Raw genomic sequence first — 13984 nt, 5'->3', positions numbered from 1 at the left:
TGAATGATTACAATCTCAAGCAGAAGTATATTTATCTGTGAAGAACCCTTATTGATATCTTGCCAGTCAGGCAGATCATATTGAGCGACTCAGGTAACTGTCTCATGCAAGCTTCTGTATCCTTAGATGGAAAATGGTTGGATAAATGTAGGACATTTGTAGTCCTCACATCTCCACATCTCCGACCTGTTAACAGTCTTCCGTTGTAAGCATAATTAAAATGATAGCTTTAGTCACAGTTCACCAATAAGACTTTATGGTCATGGACTGGTATACTGCCCACACATTGGAACTACAGCCATTCAGTCAGTCTGTCCTAGTCACAAAAGCCAACCTCATCATGGCCCTAGTGTGTTACTATAGTTTGCTGGGCTCATAACTTGATAAGAATTCTGATGGATTTTCTCCTCAAGCATGTGGTGTAGTACTTTCAGGTACTGTGAAACTTAACCACCAGAGGGAAAGCTTCTGGATCACTTCCAGCTTGATTTTTTTTTCCATGGCTCATGGTAAAAATTTTAGATGTCCTCAGTAGTAGAGTATTACCAACAATTCTTTGGGGGTGGGGGCATCCAAGAGAAATGGTAAGATCCTATATTGGTCCTGGGATCACACAATATTTTTTTTTTATTTTAATATTCTCCTAAGTCACCAGTATGTAGTTCTGTACTCTGGTGGAGCAATGCAGTAACAGCACATCACAGCATCTAGTCAGTCGAACATAATGAAATTCTGTGACCAAGATTCCATAGTGTATTGCCTTGCTATCTTACACTCAGGAAACTGGGAATATCAATGTGCATTTTTATTTATGGTGCCTCCCATGCACTAAGGATGCAGAATAATTTTGTCACCAATCCAGGAGCATCTATTCTCACCTGAACCCACATCTTAAATGAGAAACCCTAGAAAACATAAAACCATCATTGCGCTTTATTGTTCATTATCTCAAACAACAATACAAATGGAAAGAATTTATATTAAGAATCGAGTGAATATTCAGTAATGGAAAAATGTCTAACATACATAATGAATTGGTAAAGTCATTGTCTCCATTTTCACATGGTGATTCAGAGTCAAATGGCTACAGTTTAGTTTAAAGTCCTAGCTTACCAGCCACTGAGTCTCATTCTGAAAAGGGGTTTACCATTGCTATAACCTAGTACTATCTTAGACAATATATTGATAATAATCCTGTGTACCTAGAAAGAGTTGATAGTGATGAATAACGATAGCAACTTTTTCACTTAATAGAAACAAAACTACAATGCACTGTAACTTCGATTGTGAAGAACCTTGAATAACTAATTTCATGCTTATTTCTTCAGTAAATGACACCTACGAGCTTGGAGAGTTAAATGAAATCAACGTTACTACTCCATCTAAATCCAGCTGGCATCTCTCCAACCTCAATGCAACAACGAAATACAAATTCTACCTGAGGGCGTGCACCTCAAGAGGCTGTGGAAAGCCAATAAGTGAAGAAGGTGCCACCCTAGGAGAAGGGAGTAAGTGTATGGCTCTTCTGCATTCTGTGCATTCCCACAGTCACAGTGAAGTGCAGGAACCACATCTCCGTAAATTACAAATGATAGACACAGACCTATCTGACCCTTTCTGTACCACTGAAACAGACACAGAATGTCCTGATCTTGCTTGTAAAGTTCACATGCGTGGGTTTCTGAATAACTAAACCATACATAGCTCAGTGTGTAAAAATGCCAGAGATATAAGTTTCTCACCAAGTCAGAAGGATAGTTTCTTTGGAGAATATTTTGATCTCAATTTTTTTGGTATATATTTTACAGTAAAGGAGCTAAAATTTACTATTTCCATGACTTGACCCATAGTACATGAATTCATTTATCAAGTTTAATTTTACTGTGTTGGTGATTCCAGCTAAGTAACAATTAAAAATGACTTACCAGTCTGTGGTCTCATATGTGGTACAGCTATAATTAAATTATGTGTTTCTATATTTCCCTATATTGTAACAATATACCTTGAACAATATATATTGTAACAATATAGATTGGAGAAAATTATTTCTCCAATGACAATTTTAGGATTTTTCTTGCTGACCTATAATATCCACAGTGCATCATGATTGAAATAGGAGATGAAGTAGCAAAGCAAAATGTGTTTAATAACTGATATTTGCATAAAGTTAAGAAAGTGAGACTTGTGTGGGGTTTAAGTTGTCAAACATAGGATTTGTGAGAAGAGAAAGGGGTAATTGGAAAATAGTAATAAGGGATACAAAATCATGCATTCACACATAGTATATGGCAAAAATAATTCTGTTCTGAGTTGTTTTCTGAACTGTAGATTGGAAATGCAATTAAATCTATAGAAGACATACCAGGAATAGGAGACAACTGAGGAAGAACATCAAATTGTGCATCATTTATTAATGACACATCGCGATTCACTCAAATGTGTGAATCACTGTCATTCGTTATGTTACTGAACGGATGGTTAAACTCTGAACTTTACTACCAGTTTCTCCCTGTTATTGTTCTCATCCTATTTACAAAACTTGGGGTCTGTGGTTTCTACTCTAACCTTAAAGATGTTTATATAGGAAGAGTATTCGAGTAGCATGTCTCCCAAGCTCATGAATTGAAGATAAGTCAAACCCCAAATATAATGATGTGCTCACTTATCTATCGAAAATGTTAGATTTCAAGCTGGTGACAATGGTCTAGTCACTAAAGAAGAATTTTTCTCAGGGGTGTAAACTGGTGTCAAATGTTCAATTCTCACAGTAGGGCCAAGAGTAGTGGTCTAAATAGACAACTTCCATCTTGTTCATGCCAGATGTCAAGCTATAGAGATGGCTGTTTTTTGATAGAAACAACAATTGATCAGGAGAAATGTTGACTTCATTCTTGACAATTTGAAGAATGAAAAATATGTCCACAGAAATGCCTTAGTTCTGCATTCTACTATATACATTAGGAAAACAAGGCTTGCATTCATGCTTGACAAAATTATTTGGAGAGAGTAACTCTTGATAGGTGGCTTCATACCGATGCTACATCCTTGTTGCATACTGCAGTTAGAAATGACAATCTTCGGTGTATAAAGGCATATTTCTTCACTATCCTATTTTGGTTGTTAAAAAAATGTGCCATACTAAGGTGTTTGTGTTCTTTTCCAGGGATCTGCATTTTCAGTATTCCAGCTATTGTCCTTTCCCCTGTTGATACTGATTTCTCTTTTGTAGACATATCTTGCCATGCTGTGAATTATAATTGCTTTCCCACTAAACATCAACATAATCTTTGAATAGTATACAGTTCTACAGAGGAGAGATGTCTCAGCTGCACTAAGAATGCTAATAATCATAACTTTTAAAATTAGGATCTATTGAATCTGTTACAGTAAATATTTCTTCTCCTCCCTTTGATTAGGGAGCATATTGCAAGACTGTGGTATTGAAAGTTTGTGCTTTAATACTTGGACATTCGTTTTCTGGTTATCGCTCCAGTTTGAAGGTGGTTCCCTAATCAAAGAGGAAAGGGTGGAGTTAGAATATGCTTTGGCATCAATTCTGGTTTGAAGATATCACTTGTGTTTCTGTTCTTTAAAAGCTTGCACTAAGTGATATACTAATATTTCTGGGTTTTCAATTAAGAATTAACTCCATTCTGTTCTGGTAATTCATTCTAAAGGCTTGGCTCCTCTGTGTAACTGGCTTTATTTCTTCTGTGCCATCCTCTTAAGTGAAATCCATTGTTGTTCAGTAACCATGTACCTAGGTTGTATTCTGTGATAAAAAGATATGACCAAGTATTGTAGTGTCCTATGCCCACTTAACACAGAATTTCATCATCTATTATACAATATATTCTTCTTAGAGGTCTTATTTCATTTCATCTGTAAATTGTAAACATTTACCAATTTGCATTTTTTATGTTGAGTTGATTTCATAGAGAAATATGCATTCAGTGCCCATAATTGCAGGATCAGAAATTAATGTATATTAATTAAACTGGGCTCATTTTTATCTGTTACTCTGGGGTTCATGATTAAGTTCTTGACATATAATGGATAATTACTCTGGAAAAATTATTCATTTTTATAAATGTTTCAAATCTCAGTGAGACCATTCCATTTAAATGTGCCTATAAACCTGCACTATAAATCTAGCTGAAGATCCTAAAGTACTTTTATATACACACATTGTGACGCCATCTTGCCAGAACAAAAGCAGACCAAGGCAACAATGTGTTTATGTATTTAATGAAAATACAGTGAAAATCATGATGTTATTTGTAATCATGAGCCAAAGAAGCTGCAGTCAACTTTTCACTAGCTGTGAAAAATTCAAACAATACAAAATTTTATTGAAAGCTTTTGTTGTTTTGTTTTGTTTTGTTTTTTAGTCTGTGCTTGGTATTGAGCCATTCACATGACTAGGCAGATTTATAGTACCATTTTATCAGCAGTGCCCATGAGCTGACGTCATTGCATTCATTCATTTTCAACATTTTAAGAGAATAATCTTGAAATGTTATTTTCTGGATCCATCAATAATTCAAGAGCTATTTAAAATAGAAAATTACAAAATGAATTTTTTCTTCATCTCAAAAAAATGATATATATATATATATAGGTTTTTATACATTTCTCTCCTGCTTTTCAGTGATTGAGATTCACATGATTTAACTGTGTACCTTTCTTAGGTAAAGGTATCAGGAAGATAACAGAAGGAGTAAATCTTACCCAAAAGATTCACCCTGTAGAGGTACTTGTGCCGGGAGCGGAACATATTGTTCACCTAATGACTAAGAATTGGGGTGATAACGATAGCATTTTTCAAGATGTAATTGAGACAAGAGGGAGAGGTGAGAAATGAAATTGTATGGACAGTAGTCTTAGGCAATTCGCCATGTCCTATGGTTTAAATTTACATATATATGATGTTATATTAAAAGATAAGTGTATAAAGTACACTAAAGATAAAGGGCATAATTTCAGTTTTTTGTTGGCATACACAGCCTTTTCAGATAACCAAAGTGAAATTAAGTCAAAATGACCCCATGTTTTCCTTACTGGGTATGCCTGTGTAGTCACCTGAAAGCATTTCCTGCTAATTAACACCTGCTAATAACAGAAACTAAAAGAAAAAGCCGAAGCAAACTAAAGGTCACAGAGGCGCCATGATGATCTGCTTGCAACTCAGGCAGCTTGTGCTGTGGATTGCTTGCTGCTGCTTCTGCATTTAACTTGACTGTCCTTTCTGATTCTCATCTTCAAAGCTAAATGCAACTGGAGAAAGCCTCTTTCTTAGGAAGGAAGGAATAATTTCTTAGTGTGTCCCAACAAAATGCCCTTCAGATTATTGTATTTCCAATGGGCTCAAAGAAAAGATTGTCTATCTATCTATCTATCTATCTATCTATCTATCTATCTATCTATCTATCTATCTATCTATCTATCTATTTACTTATTATTGAAAAATAATAGCTGATTGTGCCCCAGTGTAAATGTAATACCATAGACTGATTCTAGAGGTCAACGTTGTGCCTTCTCTCTGTACAACAGAGTACGCTGGCTTATATGATGACATCTCCACTCAAGGCTGGTTTATTGGACTGATGTGTGCAATTGCTCTTCTTACACTGATATTGTTAACTATTTGCTTTGTGAAGAGGAACAGAGGTGGAAAGTATTCAGGTAACACTATGGCTTAATGTGATTTTCAACTTTGAGTTTCGTAGACTGGGAATCATTCTTTGGAAGCTTTCATAAAAGTTACACAGGTAGAACTTTATATAGTACATTATATATGAAATCTATTGAAGAGAAATATTTTAATTAACCAAACAAAGAAATTATGCATAGTCCATAATGTTAAATATCTGTGATTATTTATTTGAAAGAATGATTCTCTATTAAAGCTGGCTGTCCTAAAACTCACTAGGTAGAATAGGGTGGTTTCAAACTCACAGAGAGCCATCTGTGCCTCTACCTTCCAAATGCTAAGATTAAAGGTCTGCACTACTATATGTGGCCATTCTTAGAATGCCAAAGGGACTACAATGGCTATGTTTATGGCTCAGTCATTTAGTGTGTGTATTTGAGGTCTTGAGGTTCATTTCCACAAACCATACTAAGCAGTTCATAATAGCGTGTAACTCCAGCTTCTGGGGGATCTGATGCCTCTGGTCTCCTCAGGTATCTGCGCTCACCCAAACACACACAGATAAATCAAATCAAATCAATCTTAAATATAAAATAGTTAAAATAGGCTCCTAAGGATCATAATTCTTACAAACCTATGTTTTCTCTTTATAAATATATGAGCTATCCTGAACATATATTGCTGAGTCACATGTACGTTTTAATACCGTAAGAAGGAGCTCATTTCTATGAAGTATACTTCTGCTTCTATAGCTCTACACATGGCTCTGGTGTTCTGTGCTATTACGTTTTGAGAGAACTGCCTTCAGTACCCAGGTTGGTTCGTGTTTACCATGGCCAGGGGTTCATTTCTCATTTCTATACAGGGCAACCTCTATTGAGTGCACTATCTGTTGGATTGAAGGTCCCTTACATAAAAATAAAAATCATCCCAGTTGTTAACTTATTTTTTATCTTAATTACATTCAACTTGTATTTTAATGAGCATTTTTACTGGTTTTATTTCCTGGTCATTGTGCTTTTACATGGAGAGGAAGATGGAACACCTGCATCTCTCATTTTACAGTATTCAAATCTAGGAACTGTTCCTTATTGGCTATGGTCCACCAAGCAAATATTTACTGAGAATCTATCGTATACATAAAACCATTTAGAATGTGACTTAAAGTTTTTCATACAATACAACATAAAATAACACAATTTTACATTTCAATTTCTCTTTGAAATCTGAACATAGGTTAATTATGTTTGGAATGAGTATAATGGCTATTCCTGGTCATTCATCAGAATCTTTGAAGAGATACAACATTCCTCTTTGTCTATCCTTAAAAAAAATAACTGTTTATGAAGTATGAACCTATATATGGTCTGAAGCCCTCCTAAAATCCATGCCTTTTAAAACAAAACAAACAACTTTTCATATTGGAGAACAGCTAAGTGAAAGCAGTGGTCAAAAGCATCTTGAAAGGGATTTGCTTGGTTGAGTTTTTAAAGATAAGAGAATCAAGAACCCATTTGGTTCTCAGTGTTTCAAATAAATTTATAATCTTTGTGTTTCCATCTCCATAGAGATGAGATTGTGGCTGGTTTTCATCAAGTTTGGCTTTTTCATGTGGTTAATTGGATACAGCATAGATCCTTATAATTGTTTGACAGATACTTTATCCAACTGAACAATCCCTACAATTGCTCAAATAATTATGTATAATGCTGTGGTATCCTTGATTATTTTGATTATTGAAGTAGTTAAAATATTGATGCAGAACACCGAATGATTCATTTTGGGGGAGGAGGCAAACTGGTTTTCATGTCATAGATCACTTAGGAGCCTCATATAGTTGGAGAAAAATGAATATTGAGTAGTTTGTGTTCATAGACAGAATGATCTAATCTGGATGCTTTCAGTAATGTAAGTACCCATTTGATATGGAGAAATGACATGAAAGATTGACACAACCATCTAAAAACTAGAACCCTGAAAATCCCTTATCTTTTCTGTTTCAATTAAAAGTAACTTACATGTTAAACATATGGCTCAGAAAACTAGTATTACTGGTATAAAATTTTTGGACAATGTGTTTTGACTATGCACCTTTCAGCAACCATGCTGTCATGTCTTTACAATGTCTTTGGATGATGTTAGGCGACTTTAAACTTTTTTTTTTTTTTCAGTAAAAGAAAAGGAAGATTTACACCCAGATCCAGAAGTTCAGTCAGCAAAAGATGAAACTTTTGGTGAATACAGGTAGGTGTAGATTTATATGTTGTTATCAGTTTGGAACATTTTCATCATGTTTGTCAAGTGGAGAAAATGCTTTGCTCTCTGGTAACTTGTGGGGTCACTTAAGTATACTCTAATACCATCTGCAAATAGTGGTATTTTGACTTCTTCCTTTCCAATTTGTATCCCTTTCACCTCCTTTTGTTGTCTAATTACTCTAGCTAAAACTTCAAGTACTATATTAAATAAATAGGAAGAAAGTGAGCAGCCTTGTCTAATTCCTGATTTTAGTGGGATGGCTTCGAGTTTCTCTCCATTTAGTTTTATGTTGGCCTACTGATTTATTGTATATTGCTTTCACTATGTTTAGCGATGGACCTAGAAGTCCTGATCTTTCTAAGATTTTTAACATAAAGGGATGTTGAATTTTTTCAAATGTTTCTTCAACATCTAAAGGAGATGATAATGCATTTTTTTTCCTTTGAGTTTATGTAGTGGATTATGTTGATGGATTTCCATATATTGAACCATCCTGCATCCCTGGGATGAAGCCTACTTGATCTTGGTGAATGATCGTTTTGATGTGTTCTTGGATTTGGTTTGCAAGAATTTTATTGATCATTTTTACATTGATATTCATAAGGAAAATTGGTCTAAAGTTCTCTTTTTGTTGGGTCTTTGTATGGTTTTGGTATCATCATAACTGTGGCTTCATAGAGTGAATTGGGTAGTGTTCCATCTGTTTATATTTTGTGGAATACTTTGAAGAGTATTGGTATTAAGTGTTCTTTGAAGGTCTGATAGAATTCTGCACTAAATCCATCTGGTCCTGGGCTTCTTTTTTTTTTAATTGGGAGACTTTTAATGAGTGCTTCTATTTTTTTTTTTAGGCTTATGGGACTGTTTAGGTGGTTTATCTGATCATTATTTGACTTTGGTATTTGGTATCTGTCTAGAAAAGTGTCCATTTCATCCAGATTTTCCAGTTTTGTTGAATGTAGGCTTTTGTAGTAGGATTTGATGATGTTTTTGAAACTCAGTTTCCCTTGTTATAGCTCCCTTTTCATTTCTGATTTTGTTAATCTGGATACTGTCTCTGTGCCCTCTGATTAGTCTGGACAAGTGTTTATCTATCTTGTTGATTTTCTCAAAGAACCAGTTCCTGGTTTGGTTGATTCTCTGTATAGTTCTTGAGTTTGATTATTTTCTGCCATGTACTGCTTTTGGGTATATTCTTTTGTTTTAGGATGGCATGTTGTATAAATTTCAGTTAAATCCATTTGGTGTTAGAAAACATTTGAAATGTAAATAAAGAAAAAAAAAAAAAAAGAAAATGCTTTGCTCATACATGAAGTAGAGAAACTACACTACACTGAATTTATAAAGGATACTTTACCAAAATATCTCCCCTTTCTAACCCCACTCCTACCTGCCTGCCTTTCTCTCTCTCCCCCTCCTATCCTCCTCCCCTCCCTTCCTTTCTCCCTTTCTCCCTTTGTTCCATCCTTCTATTTGTCTTTTGTTCATTCATTCATTCTTTTTTTATTAGGTATTTATTTCATTTACATTTCCAATGCTATACCAAAAGTCCCCCACACGCTCCCCCACACACTCCCCCACCCACCCACTCCCACTTCTTGGCCCTGGCGTTCCCCTGTACTGAGGCATATAAAGTTTGCACAACCAATGGACCTCTCTTTCCATTGATGGCTGACTAGGCCATCTTCTGATACATATGCAGCTAGAGACACGAGCTCCAGGGGGGTACTGGTTAGTTCATAGTGTTGTTCCACCTATAGGGTTGCAGATCCCTTTAGCTCCTTGGTTACTTTCTCTAGCTCCTCCATTGGGGGCCCTGTGATCCATCCAATAGCTGACTGTGAGCATGCACTTCCTTGTTTGCTAGGCCCCAGCATAATCTCACAAGAGACAGCTATATCTGGGTCCTTTCAGCAAAATCTTGCTAGTGTATGCAATGGTGTGAGCGTTTGGAAGCTGATTATGGGATGGATCCCCGGATATGGCAGTTTCTAGATGGTCCATCCTTTCGTCTCAGCTCCAAACTTTATCTCTGTAACTCCTTCCACGGGTGTTTTCTTCCCAATTCTAAGAAGGGGCAAAGTGTCCACACTTTGGTCTTGTTCATTCCTTCTTTGCTTTCCTCTTTGTTTTGTTTTTGTTTTTGTTTTCTTTCTGTCTACTGGTATCTATTTTTGTAAGAACTGAATTATTATGTACAGGGCTGAGGTGTGGACCACAGTCTGGATAACAGCATCAAAATTCTTTAGCTGAAGCTCAGAGCAAAACACTTGTCACATATTAGGTTCTTATAAGCTAAAAAGCAAAAACGTTTTAAATCCACTCTTAGTGTTGCTATTATAAACGTGATCATTCTAAGTTTGCATCCACAGATAGAGTATAATACTGCCATTCATATTTATAAAACTAAAAGGTTCCAAACCTGTAAATGAGTTTTTAAAAGTAAATATTTAGCTCTATCCCCAGTTAGCTCATAAATAAGGGACTGAGACTACTAGATTTATTTAATCAGCTTTAGTACAATTACTGGGTGAATTACCCATAATCTGTATTTTAATATGCTACACTGACTAATTCCCAGCTGTGTTCCCCAAATACTTGCTGTTTCAGTCTCTCTGTGGTTGTTTTTGCTCCATCAGTTTTCCTCAGGGGCCATTTCACTCAGCTGTGTGCTCAGGTCCATCTGTCTAATAGAGATCTCCAATTCTCTCCATCTTCTCTCTCCTTCTCCCTCCTTCATCCTTTCTCATTCTTCCTCTCATGTTCCCTACTTGCAACCCCCAGCCCAGTAATTGGAGCCCCACCTACCTCTATTCTCCTCAGTAATTGGCTGTAGCTACTTTTATTTAACCAATATCTGTAAATTGGGGAGCAAAGCTTACACAACAGAGGCTGATGTATGTGAGATTTCACCCATCTGGACAACCATATCCTGGGATTCTGAATTTAGCATTTGAATACACAGCACCAGACCAACCCCCAACACAAACCCAATTCTATTTATGAACCTAGACTTAAAACAAAACAAAACAAAAACCTCAACCATGTTCAAATAACATTGATTAATCAATTAAAATTCAAGAACTAAAAAGTAAATGAGTATTTCTGTATGACAAGGATTCCGGGAAAAGAACCATCTAAGAGATAAATTAGTACTTAAAACATAAAATCACTGATAACTGCTTGGCAGAACATTACTCAATATATGAGTATAGAGAAGGTTATCAACAGGGGAAACATGACAAGAAGTTACCTACAAAACCAGCACTTGAGGTGGGATTGTAATTCCCAATTCTTCAGTTAGACATCTCTACTATGCCCTATTTTTCTTCATTTGCTTTTCTTTCTTGGGTTGTCATCATTCTTTAAATCAGGTTGTCCCTAATCTTTCTGTTGTCACCAGGGAAGTTATTCTAAATTTCTGACGTGCATTGATATTGATAGATATGATATGACAATGTCTACGAAATTAAAAAAAAATCTACCTCTCCTTAATTCATCTCTGAATCTGTCTGCACGATCAGAGATGTGGGGTACTTTGAGTAGTTGGACTGGAGTAGCTAATGTAGATCTGAGCGTTGCCAAACCTCAGCTTTGCTCTATGCTCACTGCTTCTCTCTCTGCTGGTTAGATGTTTTCTTTTATGCTTTTATATTTCTCATCATGGAAATGTGGGAGGAAAAGATGGAGGTTGCTCTAAGGAAGAAAAGAAAGAAGAGAGTAGAAGAGAAAGAAGGAAGGAAAGAGCAGAAAAAGAAAAAAAGACATTAGCTTGGGAAGTTGTAAATTATGTTCAGTACTGATTAGAATTTGCTTCCTGGTTACTTCTGAAACTCCAAAGTTAGAATAATAATTGGGTATTATTTTAAAGCCCTGTGTGAAATGAATCTAGCCCTGGTCCTCTGGCTAAAGATCTTCAGGAGACAAGCTTTTGATTAGAGTTATGGTCTCCCCTGGAGGTTTGGTTGAGAGTGAAAACACTTCCTTATGTTGATGTTGACAACATTGGTTCCTTCAGACTTGTGGATTAAGAACATCTCATTTGGCAAGCCAGAGCCATCCTCAGTTCCAATCCATGTGGACATGTCTCTGCAGTACTTGTTGTGACCTAACTTCAGGCAGAGCAGAAACACCAGAGCAAGTAGCCAAGTTGCAGGCCATAGTATACTAATAGCTCAATCTTAGAACTTATATATCATTGCTCTAGCATATTCATTGAGTATGCTGTGGTGAATGGGCGTACATTTAAGGGGTGAGCATTATATAATGGCTCGACTCCCTTTGGGCAGGGATCATTGAAGTCTTATAAGCAGAAAGAAAACAAAACTCCTGAAATTAGTTCTTGCCCCTAGACTTACTTGTCTATACTCTGCTGCTCCTTTTGAAAGGATAGGTCACATTTGTCTACATTGTTTAGTTATAGTCTTATATAATTTCTGGAATTTTATTCCAGAACATTACACTCATCAGCAAACTGTTGTCTTTTCCCTGTTTCAAGAGTTTTCTTGCATGCTTTGCCCTTCGATATATGTCTTTGCTACTCATTGTCTGTCCCCTAAACCAGTATCACCTCTTTTTTAAAATTTTGCTTTAATTTTAGAACTGCAGTGTACTAAATCTGAAGCCTAATACCATACAACACAGATAGCCTGGGTTATGCTGATGTCAAATATGGACACTCAGAATGTTCCCTCTCCCAATGGCATGTCAGTCAAACACAGTCACTTGGGAACTGGTACTTAGGACTTTTTAAATCAGATATTATCAAAAATAGTGACTTTAGATTTGCTTCTTGTAATGAGGAAAACACACAGCAGATACTAATAAATAGTATTCGTAATTATTTATATTTTCACTTAGAAATTTTTATTTCACAGTACCGTGTGTATAAACATTACTTTGTTCATATCTCTCCATTATCTATGCTACCTTTCTTCTTTGAAACAAAGCCTTTTGTCTTATCAACAAGTGCTTCTTCTACTTGTGTGTATGGGGGGGGGGGAGGAAGAGAGATGGAAGGGGAAGAGAGAGGGGGACAGGGGGAGGGAGAGAAACATACTGTATTTAATCAGGGTGTTGAAAAAGGGAAACAAGTGTAAAAAAAAAAAGTTTATCCTTAGTTACTCAGAATGAAGAAAATTGGTTATGGCTTTTTTAAATACCTATTTGTGAATATGTCGTTTCTGTTGTACGTCTCTGTCATTTTTGTAAATATGAGTAACCTGGATAGTATAGAACCTATTAGACCTTGTGAAGTCTTGTTTTCTTTTCTAGCGACAGTGATGAAAAACCTCTCAAGGGAAGCCTTCGGTCCCTGAATAGGAACATGCAGCCCACAGAGAGTGCTGACAGTTTAGTGGAATATGGAGAGGGAGACCAGTCCATATTCAACGAAGATGGATCGTTTATTGGCGCGTACACCGGAGCTAAGGAGAAGGGATCCGTTGAAAGCAATGGAAGTTCAACCGCCACCTTCCCACTCCGGGCATAAGCAAAACACATTCATGCACCACGGGTGGCTAAGCCGGACCTCCCCAGTGTCTTAAGGGGAGCAAGGCCTTTTACACAGGAGCGTAAACGCGTGTCCAGAGGTTGATATTCTGCAATTTTGATGAGAGAAATAGCACTGCCTTCAAAAAGAAAAAGGAAAAAACAATCAGATGCCAAGTACTTCAGACTTGTGTTTCATTTTGGGTTTTGATTTCAGGTGCTCAAAATGCAGAACACGAAACAAATCCTGTACTTAGATCCACTTTGACTGAATCCAAAGTTCCCATTTCAGATCCTCCACACCTGCCTGGCTCTCCTGTTCAGTGTGTGTGCATTGATGTTGCTAAGTTGTGTGGGTTTCTCTCTGGATGCACAATTGTACTTAGTTTTGAGGAACTGTTTTAGTGAATTCGATTCACTACAGGATTAAAGATTGTAAGCAAGCAAGCTGGTTATTTAAAATGTAAAAAGGAACATGATTGTCTTATTAAACCTCCCGTGGAATCTATACAGTCTAAAGTTATTATTTAAAATTTTAGTAGCAAAAGTCTTAGATGATCATACCACTCATATTTATTGAGC

General features: G+C 36.3%; 1 protein-coding gene across 10 annotated transcripts in view; it reads left to right on the top strand.

The window, feature by feature from the left end:
- Chl1 (cell adhesion molecule L1 like) overlaps positions 1-13771 on the top strand; it is a 204733-nt gene extending 190962 nt beyond the window's left edge. For 9 of the 10 annotated variants that reach the window (XM_029478803.2, XM_085840207.1, XM_029478804.2 and 6 more), the window contains 5 exons: positions 1329-1508; positions 4692-4853; positions 5554-5685; positions 7825-7897; positions 13187-13771. In XM_029478803.2, coding sequence (XP_029334663.1) covers positions 1329-1508; positions 4692-4853; positions 5554-5685; positions 7825-7897; positions 13187-13403 — 764 coding nt within the window. In that variant the 3' untranslated portion in view covers positions 13404-13771. The remainder of the gene's footprint in view (positions 1-1328; positions 1509-4691; positions 4854-5553; positions 5686-7824; positions 7898-13186) is intronic. The other variant, XM_085840209.1, reaches the window with a different exon arrangement.
- Positions 13772-13984: the final 213 nt, after the last annotated feature.

This window comes from Mus caroli, unplaced genomic scaffold (genome assembly GCF_978045245.1).
Source record: "Mus caroli unplaced genomic scaffold, Mus_caroli_1 scaffold_7, whole genome shotgun sequence".
Lineage (NCBI taxonomy): Eukaryota > Metazoa > Chordata > Mammalia > Rodentia > Muridae > Mus > Mus caroli.
This window is presented reverse-complemented; position numbering and strand designations above follow the sequence as displayed.